General features: G+C 44.7%; 3 protein-coding genes across 18 annotated transcripts; 1 reads left to right on the forward strand and 2 right to left on the reverse strand.

Moving 5' to 3' along the window:
• Positions 1–1,378: 1,378 nt before the first annotated feature.
• Positions 1,379–9,121, reverse strand: zdhhc11 (zDHHC palmitoyltransferase 11). 9 transcript variants are annotated; one of them, XM_023824278.2, is made up of 12 exons: positions 8,583–8,951; positions 8,299–8,352; positions 6,209–6,430; positions 4,954–5,132; positions 4,693–4,794; positions 4,437–4,561; positions 4,079–4,234; positions 3,831–3,946; positions 3,031–3,089; positions 2,548–2,611; positions 2,147–2,228; positions 1,379–2,064 (listed from the first exon to the last, which is right to left on the reverse strand). In XM_023824278.2, the coding sequence occupies exons 2-12, from the start codon at positions 8,320–8,322 to the stop codon at positions 1,871–1,873; spliced, it is 1,323 nt and encodes a 440-aa protein (XP_023680046.1). In that variant the 5' UTR covers positions 8,323–8,352; positions 8,583–8,951; the 3' UTR covers positions 1,379–1,870. The 9 variants fall into 9 exon arrangements, 7 of the variants coding, with proteins under 7 accessions (XP_023680046.1, XP_023680049.1, XP_023680048.1 ...); XM_023824281.2 differs by lacking the exons at positions 8,299–8,352; positions 8,583–8,951 and adding an exon at positions 8,983–9,121; XM_023824280.2 differs by lacking the exon at positions 8,299–8,352 and having other exon boundaries at positions 8,583–8,950.
• trip13 (thyroid hormone receptor interactor 13) lies at positions 8,012–25,660 on the forward strand. 6 transcript variants are annotated; one of them, XM_072715953.1, is made up of 14 exons: positions 8,012–8,030; positions 19,766–19,874; positions 20,754–20,904; positions 21,192–21,318; positions 21,971–22,026; positions 22,130–22,220; positions 22,453–22,525; positions 22,617–22,680; positions 22,766–22,852; positions 23,302–23,408; positions 24,123–24,276; positions 24,386–24,498; positions 24,632–24,701; positions 24,793–25,660. In XM_072715953.1, the coding sequence occupies exons 2-14, from the start codon at positions 19,786–19,788 to the stop codon at positions 24,886–24,888; spliced, it is 1,278 nt and encodes a 425-aa protein (XP_072572054.1). In that variant the 5' UTR covers positions 8,012–8,030; positions 19,766–19,785; the 3' UTR covers positions 24,889–25,660. The 6 variants fall into 6 exon arrangements, with proteins under 6 accessions (XP_072572054.1, XP_072572053.1, XP_023680054.1 ...); XM_072715952.1 differs by lacking the exon at positions 8,012–8,030 and adding an exon at positions 13,382–13,455; XM_023824286.2 differs by lacking the exon at positions 8,012–8,030 and adding an exon at positions 19,350–19,443.
• Positions 11,605–19,343, reverse strand: brd9 (bromodomain containing 9). 3 transcript variants are annotated; one of them, XM_023824277.2, is made up of 17 exons: positions 19,204–19,343; positions 18,215–18,432; positions 18,029–18,118; positions 17,785–17,917; positions 17,626–17,683; positions 16,420–16,564; positions 16,024–16,134; positions 15,409–15,536; positions 15,036–15,168; positions 14,389–14,464; positions 13,946–14,041; positions 13,521–13,653; positions 13,319–13,430; positions 12,967–13,026; positions 12,751–12,856; positions 12,468–12,635; positions 11,605–11,902 (listed from the first exon to the last, which is right to left on the reverse strand). In XM_023824277.2, exons 1-17 carry the CDS (start codon positions 19,250–19,252, stop codon positions 11,802–11,804), a joined length of 1,917 nt encoding a protein of 638 aa, XP_023680045.1. In that variant the 5' UTR covers positions 19,253–19,343; the 3' UTR covers positions 11,605–11,801. The 3 variants fall into 3 exon arrangements, with proteins under 3 accessions (XP_023680045.1, XP_023680044.1, XP_072572050.1); XM_023824276.2 differs by having other exon boundaries at positions 15,409–15,596; XM_072715949.1 differs by lacking the exon at positions 12,967–13,026 and having other exon boundaries at positions 15,409–15,596.
• Positions 25,661–25,709: the final 49 nt, after the last annotated feature.

Here is a 25,709-nt window from a genome sequence, read left to right on the forward strand (position 1 = left end):
GCCTCTAATGTGTGTGTGGCCTGGAATGGACTGGCAGCCTATCTCGAGCCCCCGGATAGACCCCCATGCCTCCCTCTGGCCCTGTATTGTATAGGCAGTATAGCACCATTAGGCTTTATAATTGAAGCACTGGGATGTTACCAATGGAGCTGGGAGCTACAAGTGTCTGTGAACGGAGTGGGTTTCCAAAGTAGTTTCAGAAAAATTAGTCCAGATTTTTCCAGGAAATGCACCCTGGTTTCAGGCCAAGTTCAACTGGTATTTTGGGACTTTCTACAGAGGACAGTCGTGTGGGGGGCTCTGATGATAGGGGAATCAAATCACCCCCCCCCCCCCAAATGAAAATGATTCAGGGTCCGTATTGTGGGGCACACATACGTCATGGATTCAAAACTGCTTAAGTAAAAAGGAGGTTAAACTGTCCTTCTGTTTAAGCTCCTCATTTGCGGGTCAGAAAATTGAAATAATGTGTTATATAAACCACTTTCTGTGATGTATTTTACAGATTACATCATTTCAGAAGAGTCTCATTGTGCAATATGGAGCTTACAATAAGGGGCAGGCACGTATGGCAGGGGGGGGGGGGGGGGGGCGAGGGTGCTGGAGCATCTGACCTTTTTTCTTGAAAAATTGAAACTTGCCCTCCTTTTGAGGTTCTAAGTGCATTTTTTCAATCACTGAAGATCACGCAAAGTTTACCCAAGTGATGCTCCTCCTGATCGAGCCAGGCCTTCACGCCTAACAAATGCTCTTCTGGATGAATGTGCAAACATTCCCACTCCAAAAATCTTGAGGAAAGCCTTCCCAGAAGAGTGGCAGCTGTTATAGCTGCAAAGGGGGGGGGGGGGGGGGGGGGGGCATATTGGTGCCTATGGATTTCGTGCCATGTAGGTGTAAGGGCCAAGAGACCCAATACTTTTTCCATACAGTATATTTAAGGTTACCTCAAAGGTAAGTCTGATGGAACGTATGTTGTGAATTTCTGACAGGACCAGCATATAAAATTATGTAATAGTGTTTATTACAAAACGTTGATTTCAATCGCGCAGTAAGTTTTTTCTAATAAAAAGTGTGAGAAGCAGCTTTTAACAAACCCCAACAGCCCCACCTAGTGACGATAGGGTTTATTGCAGCGGCTACATTCGAAAGCGCCTTAATTCCACAGCCTTCTTCCGATCCATAATGCAAACACAGCAGCAGCAACAAACTGCCCAAGATGGTGGCTCCCAAAATTCACCTTGCCTCTGTCCCCCGCTGTTGCTTTTCTATTCAGACGATCAGTTTCCAGATCAGCTGGAAAAAAAAAGCTTCTGCTTTTTAAAGCCATACTGTTGAACAGCTGAATAGCTATGATACGCAAGAGATCTTGACTTCGACATATATTAAATAAAATTTTATTCAAGACAAGAAAAAGAGGAAAAATAGCCTACTAGTCTCCTAACAAACAGGGAATAACAAACTGACAAAATTGTCACTTATTAACAATAAAATGAGTAAAATGCAGCAATAAAAAAAGCAACATTTGTTCTCAAAATATTCATTTGTTTTTGCAACATACAATATCCCCTCCATATCTACATTCAACGCAGAACAGAGAACACTAAATCTATCAGTCCCATTGCCGACGGAGCCTGACTCCAGGATCGCTCAGCGAGTTGCGTTCCAGGCCGTGGCTGCGCAGTCGTTTAATATCGCGTACACAACGGGCAGCTGTGGCTGCGCAGTCGCTTGATATAGCGTAAATAACGGGCATCTGTGGCTGCGCAGTCATTTGATATAGCGTAAATAACGGGCATCTGTGGCTGCGCAGTCGTTTGATATGGCGTACATAACGGGCAGCCCTTATGGGACGACGAGCACAGCGGCAACGCTAGGGCAGTTCCTGTGGGGGTAAAGTCATTTGCTGCTGCTGGTGATCCACCATGGGCTTCATAACGGAGCTTCCCAAAGGGTTCTGGGCAACAGGTGCCCCCTCCCCCGACACCCTTCTGGGGAAACCTTGGGCTGCCATCCACTCGTCTTTGCCTTGCCTCCAAAAAACAGCGTCGTCCGCGTTAACTCCTCCTTTCGTCAGAGAATTAGCATTAGCACAACATTCGAAAAGCAATAAAAACAAATAACCTGATAGGTAAAAGTACAAGCTTACCTGGTAACCTCTGCGAGTGTGATTTGGGCAAATGAGGAAAAGACGTCACTGCATTGCCAGGATTTTGTCGAAGACCATCCATCTAAAACACATTGTCATGAATACGATTAATCTATATAGCAGATGCTTTTACCTAAAGTGACATACGACTGAACGCAGGGTTAGAAAATCCCTGGAGCAACTGGGGGTGAAGGGTCTTGCTCAGGTACCCAATGGGGAAGTGACTTTGCCGTCTCTGGGATTTGAACCCTTGCACAGGCGCAGAATTCTAACACACTAAGTTCCAGTTAAACGCCTTGATGTTTAATAGGGAAAAAAAGCCAAGATGCCGAACTAACCTCTCAACCTATCGCAGCCAATCAGGATCAGAGTAAAACGGTAAGCCTGAACAGGTAGTTTACCTCCGTACAGAACGCTGCAGAGAGTGGACCGGCAATCTGCCCTTTATCTTGATACCTTAAGGCACTGTGGGACGACAGAACATGAAACCAGATCACCGAGATCCACAAAAAGAGAACAACAATCAGCTATGGGGGTTTGTGGCTAGAATTTTCTAACCTCTACAATTATTCTCTAGATCAAGTTACTCAGGATGCATAGAGAGAGACGTGACTGACACACTAATTCTACACTTATTCTCATAAGAGGCTGCAAACACTGAACACACTGAATCACTATGATGTTAACAAGACCATGCCAAGTCATCTACTAATATCGAGTGCGGATTCAGAAGCAGGGGAGATCTTTGGTGTGTCTAGTCAATTTCTTGAGGAAAGTTGTAAAAGGACAAAAACAAATACAAGCTACTAGCAGAAGCCATAGCCTTAATAAAGCCTGATGCACAATGTGTGCAACTATTAAAGTCCAGCAGAACTGAATCCTACCTGGTCTTGCCAGGCAAAGGTGCATCACAGTCAATGGTTGTTTCCACATGGGGCAAATGCTACAAAATATATATATATATATATATATATATATATATATATATATAATAAGCAACAATTTAAAAAGCACAAGATATCCAACCATTTCCTGTAACCGCTTGTCCTGTTCAGGGTCATGGGGTGTCCGGACCCTATCCCGCAAGCTATGGACGCAGGCAAAGGAAAAACCCATGATGGGGAACCAACCCATTGCAGGGCACACTCACACGCCATTCACTCACACGGAGAATCTGCTAACTCCGATTAACCTGAGCATGTTTTTGGACAATGGAGGAAACCGGAGTAGCCAGAGGAAACTCCATGACGACATGAGGAGAACATGTAAAATCCACACGGAGCCATGGGTGAAAGACTCAAAGCAGGGCCACAGCGGTGAGGCAACAGTACTACCCACTGCGTCACCGTGCTACCCACTGCGTCACCGTGCTACCCACTGCGTCACCGTGCTACCCACTGCGTCACCGTGCTACCCACTGCGTCACCGTGCTACCCACTGCGTCACCGTGTTCCCCCTTACAAGATGTCCTCACATACCAAACTAACCAGTGACTGAACAATTATGGCTGAACAACATGCAAGACGGACTTGCCATGCTTGCATTAGTGCTTTTTAAATCCTTTGCTCAAATTTCAGGCTCAGATTACACATGCATTCAATGTCAAACGCGGTGGCTTTAAGGGAGTAAACTGATCAGTCACGGGTTTGTTTTGTATAGGTTCCATCTGGCTCAGAGCTTTTACCTGTACAGAGACCGACTTGGAGGATGCGGACTGAGCAGCTGTTTCCAACTTCTCCCGGGGAGCGTTAGTGTGACGTTGCTTCACGACGTAGTCATAGGTGCTCATGTTCCTAGTCACTGCATACGGAGAAAGGGAAATGCTATCCACTTCCCCGAACTTAACTCAAGAGCCATGATAATTAAGCATGCGACTGTTTTGTGAGACAAAACCAGGATTTCAAGCAGGTGTGGTTAAATGGAAAGACATACGCAGGTAGATGTGGAAGCCAAGAAGGTGACCCAGGAGCAGGAAGGAGACCAAAGCCAGCAAAAACGTGGCAAACGCCAGGACCAAGAGCCCTGCTTGGCTCGTCTCCAGGGGCACCAGCGGCAGGAAGACCAACCACGTTCCGTTCTCACGGATGCCTACAAAAAAAGACAAGTGTCCTTTCAACTCACAGGCCTGCCAAGTCTTTATATAGTTACAAGTAAACTAATGACTGCCATCAGCCATGTTAAACGGAAAAAGCAAACACCTGGCAAGGACCATACGTCCAACCTCAGATTAAAGATGCAGACATTCAGTCCTCGGGGCTCAAACTAAACTCTAACAGTGACTGGCTCTTACTGTCAAAGTGGGGAGACGTGCGAAGGAGTGCAGGGTTAGCCATGGCCTCGATGAAGATGAAGAGGACGAGCAGAAGAAGCACCAGGAGCCCCAGAGCCGCCGAAGCCACAGTCACGAAGAAACACCTGATAAATATTCCCAGTACATCCATCAGTCCTACTGGGAGACCTGCCAAACACTTCCCACTCAGACTATGAAAAAACCAGACAGCCAAAGTCATCTCTGCAGGGAAGGCCTGGCCTTCACTCGCCCTCACCAGTAATTCTTCCCACCCACGCAGTTGTTCAGCCACTTGCAATGGTGGTCAAAATCCGCTATGCACTTGTTGCAGTTACTGCAGTGTTTGACTCGAGAGCCTCTGAAAATAAAGAAAAGATCCCCCCCCACCCCCAGTTACCATTCAATAGGGATGATGATGGAAATGTGTATTGTGGGAAACCAAAAAGAAAAACTAGAAGCTACTGTGCCCAAAAATTCCCAAAAATGTTTTGTTTTTTTTTTTTGGTGAAACACATACACGTCGACCTCACACAGGTGACAGTGCAGGTTCTGGATGACGTGAGGGTGCTTCTTCCGGTCCAGCACAGGCATGGGCAGGGAGTAGTTCTTCCTGGCGCGGACGCTGGGGTCAGCCGGGTCGATGGACACCGCCAGCAGATGTGCCACAAGGTGAAAAAGAAAGGTGATGCCGACCACCTGTGCGGTTTCAAATGTTAAGGAGCAGAAGGGTGAAGGCAGCCAGACAGGGAATTATGTCCAGTGAAGAGCGCCGACACCCATTAACACAGAGGCAACTGTATTTCTAAGGGTCAGATCCTACAATATACCACCCCCTCATTCCCCATGTTAAAATTTGTCGATGCAAAACATATATACAAATACAAGACCAATTACCGAATGGCTTTAAAATAATTATTTTTCCGGGGGGCTGAGACGACAAAACAGGGTCCAGAAATAGGGTCCGCTATTAAATGTTACATTTAGAAAAACAGCAGAGGGTGGGACACAAGCGAACACTGATGCAAGATACTTACACACAATAGACAAAAAGACAGCAAAATGGTTTTGCCAAATGACTGAAGCAACTGGAAAGCCCAATTGTGACACGATTTATACCAAATAACATAACTTATCTATAAAAGAATGCAGTATTCTCCTCCAACTAAGCATAATGAAAATGAAACAACATTTTCCCTGCTCTGAAGAATCATCACAAAGAGGCACTTTGGCTCCGTGTAAGATGGGGCGATTTGTACTATGAGAGCATCGGGTTTTTTATAATAAACCCCTTTATTGTAGGTATTACCAAGTGAATGACAAACATGGTAATGAGGTGAGGATCGATGTCACAGATTAAGGGACAGGGTGGCGATGACACTGGAAGCCCGTGAGAAAGTCCTCATCTGGGCCTGAGATACCAGCAGCTCCAGGATCCATAACACGCTTTTCCATTACACCATCACACTCCTCAGTCTTAGTGCAATCTTTTAGTAACAGTGAGATAAGCCAGACAAGAACTGTAGTTAATAATCTAATAGAAACAAAATTGAGAGTTAATTAATGGAGAAAAAAAACAATACACATCCGCTATCCATTTCACAGAAATAATTTAGCAGTTTTTACAAAGCTTTTCATGGAAGGATGCATGTAAAAATTACTCAGCACTAACAAACTGTTGTGAGGCTTGACAGGAACCGTAACCTCAATTTAAAAAGATTAAAAGCACAAACAATTAATCACAGACATACATTTTACACGCAGGGCAAGGATACAGCGTAAACAGCGGACGCCCATGGTGGAGGCAAGAGGGGGATATAGATCCCGAATGCAACCACAGCCATGTAGCTGTAGACCAGCCATCCAATGAGCTGGAAGCTGTGGAGCGGCAGGGACCACCCGTTAACGCGGGAGTGTGCCGGTGGCGTCACCAGCTCGTTATGGCAGTCTCCACTAGAGGGAGCTGTGCGCCGCAGCCTCCGTGCAAAGGCGTTCATCTGGAAAGGCAGGAAGAAGGTCAGCATGGCGGCTAGCGCACCTTGTCCTTCCGGTCTAGAATGTTAACACGCAACAGAAACACAAGTCTCATGCTGCTAATGCCACATTTGCCAGGGAAATGAGGTGGTTTACAGGCACGGAGCTGTATTTATGATTAAAATGTACAACCTACATGCATATCATTCACTCATCAGAGAAAAAAGGCAGATGGGTTGATGCTTTTTGCAAATGCAAGAAGAAACACAACACTGCGTTCAATTCTACCTGCTGATCCATTCCACTGTAACAAGGCCCAAACCCATTCCCTACTCCCTACTGGTCTTGAAAATGGAACTCCAGAGCCATCCGTCTACGGTGGTTATCCAGTTACTGTTTTATTCAGATGGCCAAGGAAAAAGCCAAGATTGTAGCAGCGAACACTTTGTGAGACCCATTTGGTTGCCTGTCTGAAGCCCCCTGAGTACTGGTTGGCTTGTGGTCTGCTTTTGGTGCCATTACAGGGGTACTTCCAGTACAGTGCGTGCAGGTTACCATGCGGTGCCGCAAATAAGCAGACCGTACTCTTATTTAAGAAAGTTATCAACTGAAAAACAAAGCAGATACTTCCTGTAAAACCAAACACATATGGCCAGTTTCCCAGTCAAGGATTAAGCCTAAGCCTAGACTAGCTTTGAGTTACAATGGTGAATCTCCATTGAAACGGCAATTTAGTCCAAGACTAGTCTTAATCCTAGTTCGGGAAACCGACCCATAGTGTTTTCAGATAAACCACATATATTTATTTCCAGCTCCTTTAATATCTAAATTCAACAAGGCAAATATTTAAAAGAAAATAAAGTGACAGTTACCTTAATCTTCCCCAACATTGGCCGATACCACAACTAAATTATTAAAATCAGGTCTACATATTTCTCTTCACCATATCCAGTTTAATAGCGACCATACAGCAGTTATGGGAGACTTATTAACAGGAGATGACAGGAAAGCTAAACAAGGCTGTTTAATGACCACATCCCTGAAACAGAGGCATCTCATTTGCATAGAATATTTTCATCTATCTATTCTGAGAAGGTGATCCTGGAGCCCACCCAAAAATAGCACACATCTGATGTAATGATCTGGGAGATCTTTTGGGTTTTATTAAAGGAGACGGCTCTGCTGCTGACACAGCTGGTAGGACCTCTGTCTCCAGAGAGAGAAAGAGAGAGGAGAGAGTAAGAGAGAGAGCCCGACTTATCACAACGCGCATTTAACACAGGGATCCTAGACCACAAATCCTGTCACTGTTGGTTTCTGCTCAGTAGTTCCTCCTTTCTGAATCACAATACATCGATCAGTCCTCTATTTCAGCATTGTCATTAGAGGTTTTCCACCTTGTACCTTTGTCCAAGCATATAATGTTTCGTTCATAGTAGGCAAGTCCTGTTACGCTGTACCATGTTCCCGTCCCATGTAACTGAATAAATGCAAGATTGCTTTAATGGAGATTCTTCTCGGTCACACATAAGCCATGAGAGTGGGTCATTCTACACCATGTTTTTAAAGTTAACTCCCATCATTCCTCGCCCTGAGAACAACTTGAGAATGAAAAAGCACCCGGTAAGTTCCTTTTTTAAATCATTCACAGTTTCTGTTTAAGATTAATTGAGGTTTAACATCCCTCTCCAGCGCGTTAGTCCCTGTGGAACAAACAAGAACTTCCTGCGCTAAATGCCAGTGAGTGAGACTCAGTTGCCTAGCGAAAGGTCTCCCTGTTTGCGCTCCTGTCCGGCAGATTAGTTCGCTACGGGTTGTTTTGTTTAACAAATAACACAAAATCCCGTTTCCACAACCGGGAAAACGGAAAATAAAGTACACATATGCTCACCACGGCCTCACATGCGGGGATCATCCCAAGGATATAGTTACCAAATGTTGCATGCTTGGAAAAACAGCAAACAAAACATGTCAACAAAAATCCAAGCGCGGCCAGACGACTAATTTGAAAAAAGAAAAACTTCAACGTAAAAAAAAAAATAACATTTGGCCACTGTGTTATGTAGACATTTTCTACATGACATTTCAAGGCTTTCTAACAGTTTAACCCAATATATAATCACGATATTTGAATGCATATATACAGCTGACAATGATAAGTAGCCGTATACTTACATTCAGGCGAATAAGCGACGGATGCAGAATATTGAGTGATGATTTTTACGGGACCGTCGGTATAACAGAGCCCCGTCCAAACCCCCCAGCCGCGCTACCCGTCTTGATCCCCATCGTCTCACTAATAACTAATCAGTGCGCAGGTGACTCTCCAGCAAAGGCGCGTAAGGGACGGGCGGCCAGAACTAGCGCAAAATGCTGCTTTGCTGTCGGACAAAAGCAAGGAAAAAGCAAAAGCACTCCCTACTAAAATACGCGCAGATCCACTCGACACGATAATTGAAAGCTGTAGTTGAACTCAAGCGGAACTGCTATGGAGACTATCTGCCGCGGCTCGCCTTCCCTCTCCGTGGTCTTAAAGTGACCCCCGGCTGGCCGAGCGCACCAGAGCCAGTCCTACCGTAGGCGGCCTGCCGGCTTCGGGTTCACGTCGCAGGGCAAAAGTTAGAGAATAAGGTGCTAGCTTCTGCAGCACATATAAGTTAGAAAATAAGATGTAGTGCAAACAGCATGGTATTGTGTATTATGGACGTAAAGGATAGTGCGGGCAAGACATCAACACAGCCTGGCAAAGTCAATACTACAAGGAAGCTGTTGGACTGGTTTTGTTTTGTTTCACATAGTGGGAGTGCAATTGTAGATTATAATGTAAAGAAATTCTAAGATGACGGTTTGCGGTGTCTGTATTTACCAAGAACACATGAAAAACCAGATATCCACGTAAATATCTCTGTCAGTAAAGCAACTGAGATTTTGTGTACTATGCAAGTTAAAGTGTAGGCTTTGTACCGCACACCTTGTACAGTAACTACTGACTGGATACGTACCCAGTTTAAACCCAGCAATAGCACTCCTGCGTTAAACACAATGGTCCCTGATAAGGCTGATAGCATTTAGTTTGGATTTCTTATTCCAAAGCTTTCTCCATAGCTAAATGGGTCGTTGCCAGTACAGTGGAATCCGCTTATACCGATCATGTTTGTCTGGGAGAAATAGATCATTATAACAGATTCCCCCCCCCTTTTTAGGGGGGAATCAGGCAGATTTCCATCTGATATTTGTATATTTATTACATGAATATAAGGTAATAGAAAGCACAGCATATTTGTATAGGAATGATTCTGTCTCAAGCTTATTGATCCATATAAGCGGTCAATCACTATAACCACGATCACTATATGCAGGTTTCACTGTCCTTGATGCTGAGGAACTGGCATTCCCGTTTTCTATTTTTAGAGGTGTGGATGAATGTTTTTAGTGATAATTTACTGTGCCATTATTAATTACTGCTTTGGACAAATATATAAGCGTCAAGCCATATCTTTTCTCCTTTACAACAGGTACCTCAATGGAATGCTGCAGGATTAATAAAACAGATGGTCCATATATTGTAATGGGAGGTGGGTAGATGCAGGCTAATGAATAGCTAATAGCTAATGCAGGCTTATGAGCTAATGAATAGCTCATAAACTATTGGTGGTGGCTTGATGGTTAAGGAAGCGCACTTGTAATTGAAAGGTTGCAGGTTCGAATCCCCGACCAGCAAAGGCACCACTGAGGTACCCTGAGCAAGGTACCGCCCCCAAGCACTGCTCCCCAGGTGCTGAATTAGCTGCCCCCTGCTATGTCACATATGGGTTAAATGCAGAGGACACATTTCGTTGTTGCACGCTGTGGTGTGTTGACAACGACCACTGATCACTTAATTCTAATAAACAATTAAAATCAGTATAAGAGGTGTGTAAGGACCAGGGCTGGAAAAAACATGACACATATCATTGTCTCACCTTATTAATCAATAGCTAAAGGCACTAATCTAGGCAGTCATCCTATCTAAATAGGGGCTGTAATTCTGTATGCTTGTCACAACTGAGATCAGCTACACAACTGCCCAACAATGATGTGCTGTCTCAATTCAATTAATAACCTTGCTGTTTTGTGGGAAAATCTGTAACTTTATGTAATTAACCAAATGAATAATTCAACAGGTGACGTAAGGTCATTGCTAACTTGGTAGCTTTTAGTTCTGCTAGTGACTCTGGTGCACAGGTTACAAGGGTGGCCTCGCAGCACTACTGCTGTAGCTTTGAATCCCACCCCAGGGTAAGTATAGGCTTCCTCCTAGTCCAAAAATACGCCCTTAGGCAAACTGGCGTCTCTACGTTTCCTGCCCCATGGCTCCAGTAGGCTCCAGGCTTGTAGTGTTTCCCAGTCTGGTCCTTGGGGGCCCACAGACCGACCATGTTTTCACCGGGAGTTGGGAGGGAGCAAAAATGTACACTGTCTGACAGGGAGCTTGGAGGGAAGAAAAACATGGGCTGGCTGTGGGCCCCCGAGGACCGGATTGGGAAACACTGTAGTACAGAATAAGCAGTAATGAAAGTTATGAGAGACAGGGGAAATAAACATTAAAAAAAAAAAAAAAAAAACGCTGAAAGCACATTCAGGGTGGGAATATTTAAGGAGTTTCTATCAATGATTTCAATCAAAGTAGGACACAGTGAAGAGACTGGCTGCTAGTGCGGCATAAAACACTTATGTGAAGTAATGTTCTGGGGGCATTCTTGAGTGACCTTAAGCAGTAGGCCAAGCCCATTTTTGAGAAGACCCCCTGAGTACATGCAGGCTGCATATAGCCCAATGGCCGCCAACTGGTTGATTGCAATCGATAGATCAATCTTCAAGACATTAGTAGTCCATTACAATAGCCTCATTCTCCGATCGGTGAAACAGTGAACTGACCTCCACCACAGTTACAACTGTAGATTTTGCCAATCAGTTGGAGATCACTGCTCTAGCCTATTAGACCACCTTAGAGGAACATGGCCAGGTACGATGAAGCAGTACCAAAGAAAGCCCATCTCCTGCACCTTCTTCCCCGTCTGACCCATCGCGGTCACCACAGGTCACTCTGACAAACGGGAATCCTGGATCTTGGGGGCACATGGCCAGGGGCACATGGCCAAGTACACAAACAAAATAAACACAAACACTTTGATAACATATAAAAAGATAAAAAGAAAACCCTCAAAGAGAATTTATTCTCAAAACTGACCAGCACATACAAATGTTCATTCTGTACAATCATGACTAAAGACTTAATTCACAACATGACCATGTTCCTGTATTCCCTACATTAAAAAAAACAAACAAACAAAAAAAATGTATGCTACAAATCTGTGGAAAGGAGCCAGGATGCCATATTGCACTGTGTGTCAGTCAGCTGTTGGCAGTCGAGCCCGGTTCTGGAGACTGGAGGAACTCATATGGATCATGAACCATCTCAGGCTGATCTCCAACACCCAGGTGTGACGGACTTCCTGAGAAAGGGCGAAACGGGGAAGGCGGCACTGAACTGACAGCTTGCTACAAGGACGATTCCCAGAGGCTGCATGTTCCTTTGAGGTCTTCATGGAATCAGTGCAAGAGAGACCTTCCTGAACAGTAACGCCAGGATGGTTCACATCAAGCCCGACTTGGTGCTTGATAGGAATTAAAGTAGCAGAAGATGGCATACAACCAACATTTTTGAAAGTAAGACTATTGAAACATAATTCGCAAACTAATATATGGTACTGTGAAACCAAAGATCTGTAAAGCTTCACTAACAGGACAATCAATACGTAAAGGATTGGGGGTGGGGGTGGGGGGGGTGCCATTTTACAACACGAGCTGTGTATCTATCTATCTGCAATAATGTTTTGTTGCGGTCAGCTTTAACAACATCAACACAAGACGTGAGATGTTGAGCATCTAATAGGGGAAACATTACCGGGATGCTCTAATGAAAAATATATATCCGTGACAAGGTTAAAGGAAATCTAAAAATAAAGCTTTAAAATCACGTGAGGACCATCTTCAGACTCTAGGGGAGGAGGCGCTCACCGAGATGGTGCTGGTCCCTCTCCGAGGCGTTGGAGAGCGAGGAGACGTTGGAGGACGGCCGCGAGCCCACGCGGTCCAGCTGCGCCTCCTGCAGATCCTGCAGCAGCTTGGCCGTCTCGAAGTGCAGGTGGGCGTCCTCGTGTTCTGGCTCCTTTTTCACTGCCTTCCCTGCAGACGGAAGAGAGATCGAGATGGGAGTGACCCGGCTGTGGGGGAAGGAAAATAAATATGCAAACGGAAAAGAAACAGCTTCAATGAGAATGTACGCAGAAGGAAGCCTCACCCAGATTGTTCAGCACAGACATATCTAAAGACATTGAGTACGGCTTCATGGACATGAAATCCAGCACAGAGTTATTCTCTCCCGATATCCCCGTCCCGTCACCAACCTAGGGCAAACAAACACCAAGGTTATGGGGTATCTCCCCTGAAATGCCACATCGCTTAAATACACCACCCTTATCTCAGGAACGCCGGATCTGGCAAGACAAACAGTTACCTGCATTTCACACAGGCTGGACCTCATCTCATCAGGGGACTTCACTGAAATGTTTCTTTTCTTCAGCAGGAAAATATATTACAATAGCTTTTTAGCTGGCATACTGAAATACATTCTTACAAAATGAAAAACCAATAAAAACTATATAAATAATAAACATTGAGTAAAACTGTTATACTAGTGAGATACAAAGGGATGGTAATATTTAAGGATGAACAAACTTTAGTTACAGTTTTGTTTAGTTCAAGTTAAGCAATGAATCCAATCAAAAGCATTTCACATCGATATCATTTTCAGACCGAGTCCCTGACTGACGCCAGCACAGATCGCCACCCCCCACGCGGATGGGTACCTGTCGGATCTGAAAGACCGCTTTAGAATGGTCGTTCCCCGTCATCTTGTCCAGCAGCTCGTCCACCAGCTTCTTGGTGACACCCCCACAGCCCTTCACGAACTCCTGCAGGCTGAAGGTCAAAACAGTCCGTGGCTGTGAGTTACCCGCCGGCACCCCCCAGGGGACGCTTTCCGCGGCGGGGGGCAAAGCCGGCGTTTACCTCAGAGCGCACTGCACTCCCGTGTCGTCGCCATAGGCCGAGTAGAGCAGGTCCATCTCCTCGGGGAGCAGGTCTGGGTACACCGTGTTGTTCTGCAGGGACTGGGTGTTGTAGGCACTGTTCAGGAATGTCACTGCAGAAAAAACACTGGACAATGGAAACTGTGTTCCGTGCACACACACAAAAAGAAGCGCTCACTGACGTTTCCATGCGGTCACAGTTTTTTAGCACAGCTCCTTATTTATTCATCGTTTCTGACTTCCAGTACACTGCGGCCACAGTTCAGCTGGCCTTGTCACATAGGATTCTTATTACATGAATACACAAAGGTCATATTTTTACATGTCGGTCTGTTTTGAGGCACTCCAAACACGGAACAGCAAGGGAACACAAAAATGCGGCTTGTGTGTGCACCTGACACAAACCTTTGTGTCGTCTGTCATCTTTGAAGCCAAGGGTGGTCAGGCCAGGCAAAAGTTTGTTCGACAGGGAGCTCAGATCCACTGGGTGAGTCTCCTCATCTGCAGAACCATATGGGGGAAAAAATAAGACATTAAAATCAAATGGTAGCCCATTTTTCAATAAAGCTTAAGGCTTTGAGCTGGCAGGGGATAAAACGTGAACGGAAAGCAGCATAGCTCGAAGCGAGGCCGCTTAATAGTGGAACGGGCCCTCGGGAAGACTGGCGCCAGTGTTCGCATTTAGGTGAAGTGGAAAATGTGACCCAACAATGGTAGGAAAAAGAATGGGGTTTGTTTTTCTCCTTCCCCCAGGGGCCATGTTTCTCGGCTCAGCATGTGAGGAAAAAAAAAAGAATGAATGAATCACAGAGATGTGGGAGTGATTGGGGAAATGGTGCGAGCCTCGCCTTCTGCCTGCGGGTCTGCCTGGTTCACCACCGTGTACAGCAGCGCTCCCTCCGCTTCCTTCCTCAGGTACCCGATCTAATGGGAAAAGACAGAAGCCACGTGACCAGGCAGCCTACTGTCACCCCGGTGTGCAGATCGCGGCCACAGACGTGGGATGCCCCTGTTCACTTATGACTGCCTCTGACTGCTGATGTTTCAGCTGACCTGTAACATCCACACTTTCTTCTTGGCCCTAGATATCCCAACTACATCACATGACGTTAAAGGCAGATGTCAATGGCAAAGACGGAATACTGCTCACTATACGTTTGCCATCCAGATATAACAATGGTTATTAGAATATAGCCAATTTGTTCAGCGTTAGCCATCATACAATGCTAAGCACCATATTAACATTTAGTGCCTTGTTTAGATACAAATATTTTTTGCGCCTTATAAATGGTATTTGCCACTGTACTGATTTCGCATTATGTCAGGCTCTAGAAAATATAGATTTAAATGAGCATTATAAGGTAAGTTGAGTTCACTTATGGTTTGCTAGGACGTGTACGGAACTCCTGATCACGGATTGTGGAAAACTGGAAACGAACAATAAAAGCATGTGCATGCATGCATGCATACACAGACACAGACACACACACAGTACCTTGGAGTCTGGCATGAATCGGTTGAGCCGGTCCCGTGCCTCATCAGCCGCATGCTCTACCAGAGCCAGGACGTGTTCCTCGGCTGTGCTGTCGGTCAGGCTGCACGCGTTTCCCTCAGGCTCAAACAGGTAACTGTGTGTGCGAACAGGCAGGTTAAGGAGGGCATCGGTTACAATGGTGGCCGAAATCGTCAAATGTGCTTGATGATTAAAGGAAGAGAACCGATTAATGGTCGAAGCCCCTCACAGCTCAAGTCCTTTTCAACACTCAAAAAATAAATAAATCAAAACACAGTTGGGAAGGAGGTCCTCAGAACACCAGGAAGATGGTTTGCTGACACGCTAGCAGACACCCTCTCCTATGTTATTTTACCTGATGACCTCTTTCATGTCTTTGACTGGCTGTTTTTTGGATTTCTTGGTCGACTCGACCGGGGCGGGGGCCACCTCAGGAGGGGGCTCCTCGGGGGCGATGTCCTCGTCCCCCAGGATGGCCGCCTGCTGAGAGAAATCCATGTCCTGCATGAACGACACGCTGCGCTTCAGAGCTAAGAGACGCTCCTGTAAACAGATCAGAGATAACAGCCCCACGGGGGGGGGCGCTTTACTTGCGCTGCAGACAGGCCGGAGCGCGCCATCACGACCAGCGGGGGGTTGGGGGGCCTTATGGGGACGTGCCGGATGACGCGCCCCCCTTGAGAAACAGAGCAGAGATGGACTAACATCTAATCTAAGCCATATGACAGCTAGAAAACTACAAGCAAACACCGCAAATTACTCCTCAACATTTATAAATGTCAGATTTTAACTACGAAAGTGGTGAAAACCCTGTCTACATGCCTCTTTTGACACATTTTAGGTGGTAAACTAACACAAACCTAGAAAATCACTTTATGCCATGCTGTATAAAATTTCACTAGTGAACAATTCTGGGAATGCAAAAATTAGCACTGTGATGAAGCGTGACCATATATGGGAGATTCCTTACCTTGCTCATCATCTTGAAGCCTGTGTGCAGCAGCTTCTTGGCTGCCTTGTAGTACACGGTCTCTGGCCGGTTGTACACCATCGCGTTCTCGCACATCAGTTTGAAGTCTGCCTGCGGCCGGCGGAGGAGAGGAACGGGCCTTTGAATGTACGGCTCCAAAGCCGAAACGAGCGTTCTCACATGGGGTCTGGCTGATGGATCTTATCAAGCGCTACACGTTTTCCCAGACTAATGCAGCCCCCAGTGAGACGGCTCAGGTGCTTACCACACTGGCAGTGTAAATTGAAATTGCTCCCTGCAAAAGGGAGCCCCCCGCTGGTGGCTGAACTCATGACACCTCAATCACATGGGTAACCATTCACACCTCACTTGCCTGCACAGCCGAGATGGCCTTACCTTGAACTCAGTGACGGTTTTATACTCGTTGGTGGCGATCTTGTCCTTCATCGTGCTGAAGTCCATCGGATGCTTGATGATCATAGAGTAGCCGGGTGCGATGGCGTCCGTCACAGGGAAAGCGAAGAACCCATGAGGGTCCTTTCTATAATGACAAAGAGAAGCCATCACTGGAAGGCGGGTATCACGAGGGAATACAGATCGGAATCTTAAAGGACACAATCCAACTCTAACAGACAGGGGGACGGACAGAATGACAGACGGATAAACTTTATTACCCTCCCAGTGTCATTTCCAATTTACTAGCAGACATGTTCACAGAACAGCTGAAAATCAACTTTTTCTGCCCAGTGATTCAGAACTTTACAGCTTTAACACCTGTCACTCTACTAAGAAGGAGATGCAGGTGCTCCTCGACTTATGATGAGGTGATGTTCCAATGTACCACATCCACTGAAAGTGGAAAATATCACGTTGAATATGAATATATAAGCAAATACTGTCATTAAGTAAATTATTTATTACTGTAACTACTTAAATACCAGCAGTTGAAAATGAATCAATAAGTTTATTTGGTTAAACACTGAAAACACACACCATGCTATGCATTGTTAAACACTGTAGGACAGGGGTCTCAAACTCCAGCCCTGGGGGGCCGTAGCCCTACACAGTTTTTGGTTCACCCTCATTTAACACACCTGATTCAACTCTTTGTGCTAATTACCACACAGCTCTTGAGCTGAATCATTTGTGGTGGAAGGGGGAAAGAACTAAGCTACACAGGGCCCCGGCCCTCCAGGACCGGAGTTTGAGACCCCTGCTGTAGGAGATGTTTACGCTCGTGATCGCTACAAAGACTGGAAGTGTGGCTGCGTGGGGGCTTCCATGGCCTGGCACCAGTATAAAGTATCACATGGCTCATCACTAGCCTGGGAACAGTTCAGAATTCAGTGTTGACTATTGAATGTGCATCTCTACTGCACCATCATAAAACCAAAATACAGCAACTTGAACCATCATAGTGAAGAGCTTCTTTATTGGCGTTAAGGACACGTTCATCAGCTGCAAAGTACAGTGTCTTGAATCTTGCACTTCTAACTTTTTAATCAGTGCCGAACCAGAGCAGCAAGATCTTATGCATGACTCAAACCGAACATTCCGCAATAAAAGCATTACACACAGGCAGTCGCCACGGCAACACCTCACCTCTGCAGCTGGCGCAGGAAGTGTTCCAGGAGCTGCTGCCGTGGGGTGCACTCGTTCTCTGCAAGGTGCAGCACACACACAGAATGTGACACTGAAATCACACACAGCTAATGGTGTACAAGTGCAGGGCTCCAGGGCTCCAGGGCCCAGGCCTCTCACCTTGCTGGGTCCGGCAGGCTCTGACGGGCCGGTCCGTGTGCTGCTCCACCTCCACCTTCAGCCCGGGCTGGAACTCATCCACCTCCGCGTCAACGTCGCTCACCCTTTCCCTCTTCCGCTTCTTCTCTTCCAGCTGTTGACACAAATCCATGCACAATGGTGAAAACACGCCCCCCCCCCCGAAGCACGGGGCTTTTTGTTATCATCAAAAACACATTTCCCAAGATGCTTAGGGTCGGCTAACCTCTACTGGTTTAGGCAACGTGAAGGGATCTATTGCCACACTGGCTTCAGTTTCACACTGCTCCCTCTCTCGTTTCTTCTTCTTCTCCTCCTGAAAAACATAAACAGAACAGAAATAAATGACATTAATAATTAATAAAGGAATAACAGATCCTTTTGGAAGTAAGCAGTGTCTCCATTCACTAACCTTCCGTCTCCTCCGCTCCTCGTCGTCGACATGCTTGTCCTTCTCCCGGTCAGACTTCTTCTTCTTTTTCTTCTTCTTCTCCTTGTGACGTTCTCGCTCGTGATCTGACCGGTCATCGTAGTAGCTGGAGTCGTGTCCTGAGCCGGAGAGCTCAGTCACCTCGCTGCCTCCCACTTTAAGCACCAACTTCAGCGGCTCCAAAGGCTTGTCCTCATAGTCTGCAAAAGACAAGTCAGGCACAAAATCATTCTCAATTCAGCATTCATAAATGCATGATTTATAACACATAATTTCAAAATAAATTACAGATAATAATGGCAACATAGACGTTTCAGGCTTGTCGAGAATTAAATGACAAAAATCTTGTTTGACAGGTGCACGAATGTCAAACTCTACTCCCAGTTGCTCGCATGCACATAATGATCGCTTCATTTAAATTTATTAGCACAGAAATATCTACAAGTTACATTTTGCAATTAATTTAAAATCGTAAATCTGCTGTAATCAAAATATTATATTTTGGCGCCTGCAATCGATGATGCATTCAGTTTGAAATCTTGCAGTCAAGTTACATATGAGTTAGGCAAATTTAGCCAGTGCACGAATAAAAAATGAACTGCAGTTCCGATTAAGCAAGGGCCTCTAGGAAGTGAGTTTGACGCCCCCATTCCATTAAATGGTTAGTTAGCTATTGTAAGACTAAACCGAGTCTCCAATTACATAGTTACGTAGGTCGCAAACTAGAAAATCGATACGGCGGATAGAAAGATTTCAATATACGGGAGAGTAGCAAACGGCGTATTTAGCAGCGATTTAGGCGCAAGGCAACTACATACATACACTAATAACTACAACCACATATTGGCTACGCAGCCAGCTGATGAACCGCAACGCAGCAAAGGGCAAAATCAAAACAGACGTTAGCCAGCTTGCTAGCCACCGAGGCTAACCACCCGCTGCGGCCTACGGCAGCTTGCCGTGCAACTCACCTTCCACTGTTCTCCATTCCGACTTGTGTTTTTTGTGTTTCTTGCCCATTTCGCCGAAACTCCTTCTTGTGCAGTGACAGTACCTACTCCATTGTCAAGCCCCCCCCGCTCCGATCGCTCTGCCCCTCCGCTCCGCGTAGTCGTGAGCTAACAGGCCGTTTCCACCTCCTTCCGCCACAGTCTGTTTACTTCCGGGTCACAGGCAGCCGCGCGCCGACGTTTAAATTTTCGGACTTTCGTGTAGGTTTCTACCTGTATGGCCATTCGGTTACTTATTTTACTCAAGTTGTATGTGTAGTTAGCTAAATTCTTGTTATATGACAACCTAACATTATTTTCTAGCGATGAGACTCTGCAGCCCCCAAATAACTAGATAGTGTGTTCGACTAATTTGCTAGTTGTTAAATTGATTCTTTCAGACCTAGAGCTGTGCCAGTACGAAATGTCAAAATATTCAGAAAGAAATTTAGTTCATATTCGCCTTATCCAGATATACTGAATTTGGATAAACACCACTGGGGCTTCCGAAAAAAACTAACTTTCGAAGTTTGTTTTATGACAGGTATTGTTGAAGGCGACAGCATGGAGGTGATTGAAGATGTAAAACAAGGTCAAAATAATTGCATCGATGCGGTCAATATACACGTAGAGGTTCATGTGAAGTCTCACAGGTAATTTCTTTTATCTATAAAGCTCTGAATGTTTCTCAAATAACCGTCGACAGCTAAGGATTACGGCAGGATCTGAAAGATCATTTCCAAACACTTTTAAAGTTATAGTGGAGACAGGATGACCGGAAAATTCATGTCAGGGGGAAAACTAAGCTACTTCAGGTTTTACAAACTACTTTAAAAATGAAAGTCTCCTGTGCTTGGCTAAATAGTTAAATTCTTCTTGTGCTGTGATTGATCTGTTTCCTTGATTTACATTAACATTAGTGGCACATGCATGATTAAAGGAGACTGACCAGTCCACAGCATGAACTCGGTGCTAAAGTGAAATCTAGGTCGTTTTAATTGAAATGTAGAAATCCTGTCCTAGGTCAAAGTGTCTTTGCTGACATGGATTATCTGATCAGACTAAGCGCAGGACTCCTTTAATGTTCAACATTTAAACAGATTCATTTCTCACATGTTGAGCTGAGTATAAAAGATTTTGTCCATTTATGTATATTTGACTTATGTAATTCATTGTGGTAAATGTATGGTTATTTTTATGAAAAGGTAAATCCTCTGAGAACTACTTGCCTAAGTGGAATACTAGTGTCATGATTGTAGATAGAAATAATTACAGAAAATAAAAAGGAAAAGGGTGGGGAGAAAAACGCAAAAAGTAAGATATTTATTTAGTAGCTGGTTTGCCACTACAGTCCAGCGCTATCACAGGCAAACGAAATTATTAAAAATCAATCCCATGCTTCATCCACCCCTGAGCTCTAAAACTCTGTGCAATCTTGAAATGGGCAGCGTGTTACTTAACTAATCCAAATATGTGACATACCTTGATCCGCCACTGGTGCATGGCTGATATAAATGCACTTCCATTTGCAGCACTGCTAAAAGAGAGGACGTGAAGCTGCATGTGTTGGCTTTACTTAACCGACACCGGATAGTGTTCGGGAACTACAGCTGGACCGAGTTCGACGAGGAATTCCTGGCAAAGCACGTGGAGTCAGTGTCGATCGTGGATGCTGAGCGACAGGTAATAAGCAATGTAATGTAACATTAACAGTGGCAGACCAGTTTGCTGAGTTCTCATATATTTTGGGAATCCAGGTGTCCTAAGTCACTATGCTTTCATATTTTAATATATTTATATGTATATGCCTTCTGTTTTTGTTTTTGCCATTTTAAATTATGGGTTTATAATTTCTTCATTTGTAGATATTTCATCTTTTCATTTTATTCTAATTAATATATTACAGGTCTTTGTGTCGGAGGATAAGAATGATTGAATATTTGGATTGTTTTTCTCCCGCTGTCTTTTAGCAAATAGATTTGAGAAGCTGTTGTCTGTCCATGTACATCTTTACCCTTCATGATGACGGCCCGAGTACACTGAACCTGGAAGAGGCTGAGGATCTGTCAGCAGCCCATCACTGGCTCCTACCCTCAGGTGGGAGCCAGCTGTGCCTGAACTGCATTACTTATGGCTATTTGTAAATATTAATTTATTCTCATATGCATTGTTAAAATAGCAGGTTATCTTTATTGAAAAATGTTGAAGCTGGTCAAAAACGTAACCCTCTATTGAATTTTATTTTTAGATGGTAAAAAGTCATTTGCACACACCAGTTTTTCTTTACTCTGACCTCTGGGGGGTGTTCCACAAAGCAGCATTTCTTGCTTTATCGGATTACTTGTCAGATTTAAGGTAGCCCTGTTTAAATGGACTTTACCTTTGTTCGCTTACATTTAACCCAGACTACCTTAAATCTGACAAGTTATCCAGCTAAGTAGGAAATCCTGCTTTGTAAAACAGGCCCCTGTTCTAATTTCTCTCTGTGTCAATATCGCAAAGGTTCTGACGTAGAGCTGGACTATGAATTTTATATGTATTTCCAAAGGTGCCTTTAAAGGGGGCTAAGTTAGGATGATTCCAAGGGCTTCTGAGTGAGAGGGGCCCTAAAACTTTTGGAACATAATCGGACTGGTTTGGGTTTGAGGGCCAATATGATATGGGGCCCAAAATCTGTTAGCGGGACCCCTGTATTTTTCAGTAAAGGCTGATAGTTGATAAACAAACACCCCATGTTTTTCTTTTCCAGCTGAATTCCATGGTATTTGGGAAAGTCTGGTGTATGAGAATGGAGTCAAGACACAGGTAATAAATGCACATACAGGTTATATAACTGTTCTCATGGTTTCAGTCAGCCTGTCCTGCTCTGTTTTGCATGATGAAAGTAAATGTATTGAAATTCTTTCAGCTCCTGGATTACGTCTCAACGATGATTTTCTTTTCTGACAAAAATGTGGACAGCAACCTTGTAGCATGGAACCGTGTTGTACTGCTCCACGGTAAGGAGGAAAGACTTATTGTGTGACACTTAACTTGTTCAAATATTTGTATATTTGCTTGTGCTGTGATTCATTTGGTCGTTTAACGTCTGGTCATTTGAAAGTTTGTTTGTTAAACTTGAGCTCATGCTGGCTGGGATAGGATTAGCACATCCAGTAGGAAGTTACTTCCTGAAAGTTTGGTTTATTTATCCCTGACTCATGCTTTTAACAATGTGCTCCTGTCCCTCAGGACCTCCAGGAACAGGGAAGACTTCGCTCTGTAAAGCACTGGCCCAGAAGCTTTCCATCCGGCTCTTAAACAGGTCAGCTGATGCATGGGGACAGAAGGAGGTCCATGTCATGTGACGCTTCTCTGGCTGACACTAGACGTGTAAAATGTCATGATTCTTGCAGGTACTCGTATAGCCAGTTTGTGGAGATAAACAGCCACAGTTTGTTCTCCAAGTGGTTTTCAGAGGTAAAGCCTTTTCACTGTCTCTAGTTCTGTGTTAAAACAAAAAAACATGGATTTATATGGACATAACACTTTTTTTTCCCCCCAGAGTGGCAAACTTGTTACCAAGATGTTCCAGAAGATTCAGCAATTAATTGATGACAAAGAAACTCTTGTGTTTGTTCTCGTTGATGAGGTAATATATGATTCATGTCCCGATTTGCCATTCCCATTCCAGTTCTGATCCAGTTATCAGATGTGTATTTTGCAGTGTGGATGAAATGGTTTTTAAGGACATAGACTTGCAGTCTTAAGGCTGCAGATTCAAGTCCCTGGAGTTTCTCTGCTATTCTGTTTCTTCCTTCTCGGGAGTTTTTCCTTGCCACTGTAGCCTATGGCTTACTCACTGGGGGCTTTGGGTGGGGATGCTGTAAAGCGCTTTGAGACGATGTAATGTTGTGATAATGCGCTATACAAAAATACATTTCTTGTTGTGGTTCTGCTGCTAAGCTGGGAGTCACAGCAGTATAACTGTCCAGCTGTAGCAATCAAATCATATGCTGTTGTCTTTCAGTTATGCTTTGTCACACAACCCTTATAATGCGCGTTTGCATTATTGTTATCCATGCCGTCTGTTGCATGCAGGTGGAGAGCCTCACAGCAGCCCGCAATGCAGCCCAGGCTGGAACGGAGCCCTCGGACGCCATCAGAGTGGTCAATGCGGTCCTCACGCAGCTGGACCAGATCAAACGGTGAGTAACATGCGGTGGTTTGGTACAGACACTCTAGCATCCATCTCTAATAGGGCTGCAGATGTCACATCGCAATAGAATCACGATTATATGGTGCATGTGCAATAATCAACAGGGCTTTAGATGTCAGGCGTAAACATTTGTCTGGAAGCCGGCTTTTTGGTACTATACAAATCTTTACTTAAGCCCACAACAAGCAGATTAGTAGTACGTCTAAAACATTAATGAGATGCGTATTGTGATGTCCAAAAGTCAGTAGGGCTGTATACAGTCGCAATGTGGTATAATGCAGCCCTAATCTCTAAATACACGTCAGATTCAGTCTCGATAAGGCTGATCTTTGGCTTTGATTCTTTGAGCTATGACCTGAACTGTGATACATCTGATGATGAAACATCTGCTGATTATGATGGACAGTTGGGCTATAGGTTCACCATAACCGTGCACTGGACCAGAGGGATTGATGGATAATGTGTAAACAGTTACATTTACGTGTTTCGGTTTCTGGGATTGGTGATAGAGTACTGTCAACATTTGTTTTGAAGCTAGGTTTTAAGTGTTATATTATGTATTTTCACCCAGTGATAATCTAAGAAAGGTGTGATTAAAGGGAAGGGTTTCATTTTTTTGTCCTAAATTAAATATCATAATGCTTTTTAGAATGATTTTCCCACTGATGAATCCTTGGCCATCCTTTCTTTTTGGACGTATTAGACACTCAAACGTGGTGATCCTCACAACTTCCAATGTGACTGAGAAGATTGACCTGGCTTTCGTGGACCGCGCTGATATTAAGCAGTACATTGGTCCCCCATCAACTGACGCCATTTTCAACATCTATCTTTCTTGTTTGGAGGAGCTCATGAAGGTCTGCCTTAGCAGATGAGGATTGGCTGTATATGCTATGGTGAATAATGTCCGGTGCTGTTTGAGATGTGTTTTGAATGACTGCTGCGCTCTTTTCCTTCCACTTCCAGTGCCAGATCATTTACCCTCGACAGCAGCTCCTCACAATGTATGAGCTGGAGACCATGGGCTTTCAGGAGAGCAACGTGTCAGAGCGCAGCCTCGCTGTCCAGAAAATCGCAGCGTGAGTGTCCGCCTTCCTCCCTGTCCGCAGCACCCGACCGCTGCTCTGCGACATTCTATGCCAGTCATTCATTGGGAATTTTACTTCTGGACAAACTGAGTCTGAGTGTGTATTTTTTCTTTTGCGTTAACAGGAAGAGCAGAGGCTTTAGTGGCAGGGCTCTGCGGAAAATCCCCTTCTTGGCCCATGCTCTCTTTGTTAAGGTATTTGAGCTCCTATACGGCCTGTTGGGTCTTTGCGACTTCCCCCATCTGCGTTGTCAGCAGTATCACTCGCCTACTCTTTGTCCCCCAGACCCCAAAGGTGACCCTTGAGAGGTTTCTGCAAGCTATGGACCAAGCGGTCAGCCAGCAGATTGAGGAGAAAGCTAACTTAGTCAACTGCGTGTGAGATGTGTGGCGTCCTTTGAAGTCTTTGATGTTGAACTTCATTGTTGTCCGCATGGTTCGTATTGGCATCCGGTATCTGTTTTATCACATGAGAAAAATCCGGACATCAAACACAAAGTACCCTTAAAAGGCAGATGTGTTCATATTAATGTGATATCAGTGTTTGTTTCTATCCAGTTGCGCTTTACTGCGAAAGTCTGTAAAACTTGCACTGACCCTGTGATATATACAGCATAACTGTAAACTGTAAAGTGTGATGTCTATGTACATTTTTTTTTTTTTAAATATCTGATCTTCCTTACAACCACAGTATTGGCTACTACTTGTGGAACCTTGCTGGGCATTTTCTCTGTAAGCTCCCCGTATCTTCAGTCCCGTCCTCTTCACATGTAGTTAAGAGACGTTAGACAGGATGTTGCTGCCTTGAGATTAGTTCAGCCCTGCTCCTTCATGCCACTCACAGTACTACCCCTGTTCAGCTTATTGCAGTTCCTTTGTGTTCACTATTTGTGAGCTGATGAATAGCCAAGGAAGGGAGGTTCACACAATGAAACACCATAAGTACTAAACATGTATATGTGTATCCCGGCATTTAAATGGAATGTCATTCTTTAGTTTCCCCTCCAAAATGTTGTGATTACTTCAGCAACACTCCTCGTGCTTTTAGGCGACTGCTGTAAATTAACCTTGTGTACAGCAGGGTGTTTTGAAACATTGTTTTGTGGTTTTGTAAATTGTACCTATATTCCTACATTAAAAATATTTAAATCTTTTTTCCAATCCCCCCCCCCCCCCCCCCATGGGAATGATTCCTCCAGAGTT

This window comes from Paramormyrops kingsleyae, chromosome 9 (assembly GCF_048594095.1).
Source record: "Paramormyrops kingsleyae isolate MSU_618 chromosome 9, PKINGS_0.4, whole genome shotgun sequence".
NCBI lineage: Eukaryota > Metazoa > Chordata > Actinopteri > Osteoglossiformes > Mormyridae > Paramormyrops > Paramormyrops kingsleyae.

What these genes read in the sequence shown, in the direction of transcription:
- zdhhc11 (XM_023824278.2), bottom strand. Translation starts at nt 8,322, where the DNA reads ATGATCCCCGCATGTGAGGCCGTG. An exon ending in CCAAGTCGGTCTCTGTACAG is followed by an intron (nt 3,090 to 3,830) that starts GTAAAAGCTCTG and finishes TATATTTTGTAG; the next exon opens with CATTTGCCCCATGTGGAAAC. An exon ending in ACACTCGCAGAGGTTACCAG is followed by an intron (nt 2,065 to 2,146) that starts GTAAGCTTGTAC and finishes CTCTGACGAAAG; the next exon opens with GAGGAGTTAACGCGGACGAC.
- trip13 (XM_072715953.1), top strand. Translation starts at nt 19,786, where the DNA reads ATGGAGGTGATTGAAGATGTAAAACAAGGTCAAAATAATTGCATCGAT. An exon ending in GTTCATGTGAAGTCTCACAG is followed by an intron (nt 19,875 to 20,753) that starts GTAATTTCTTTT and finishes TTCCATTTGCAG; the next exon opens with CACTGCTAAAAGAGAGGACG. An exon ending in AGAATGGAGTCAAGACACAG is followed by an intron (nt 22,027 to 22,129) that starts GTAATAAATGCA and finishes AAATTCTTTCAG; the next exon opens with CTCCTGGATTACGTCTCAAC.
- brd9 (XM_023824276.2), bottom strand. Translation starts at nt 19,252, where the DNA reads ATGGGCAAGAAACACAAAAAACACAAGTCGGAATGGAGAACAGTGGAA. An exon ending in CGGTCTTTCAGATCCGACAG is followed by an intron (nt 13,027 to 13,318) that starts GTACCCATCCGC and finishes TTCCTGCTGAAG; the next exon opens with AAAAGAAACATTTCAGTGAA. An exon ending in GAGGGACCAGCACCATCTCG is followed by an intron (nt 11,903 to 12,467) that starts GTGAGCGCCTCC and finishes GCCCTTTCTCAG; the next exon opens with GAAGTCCGTCACACCTGGGT.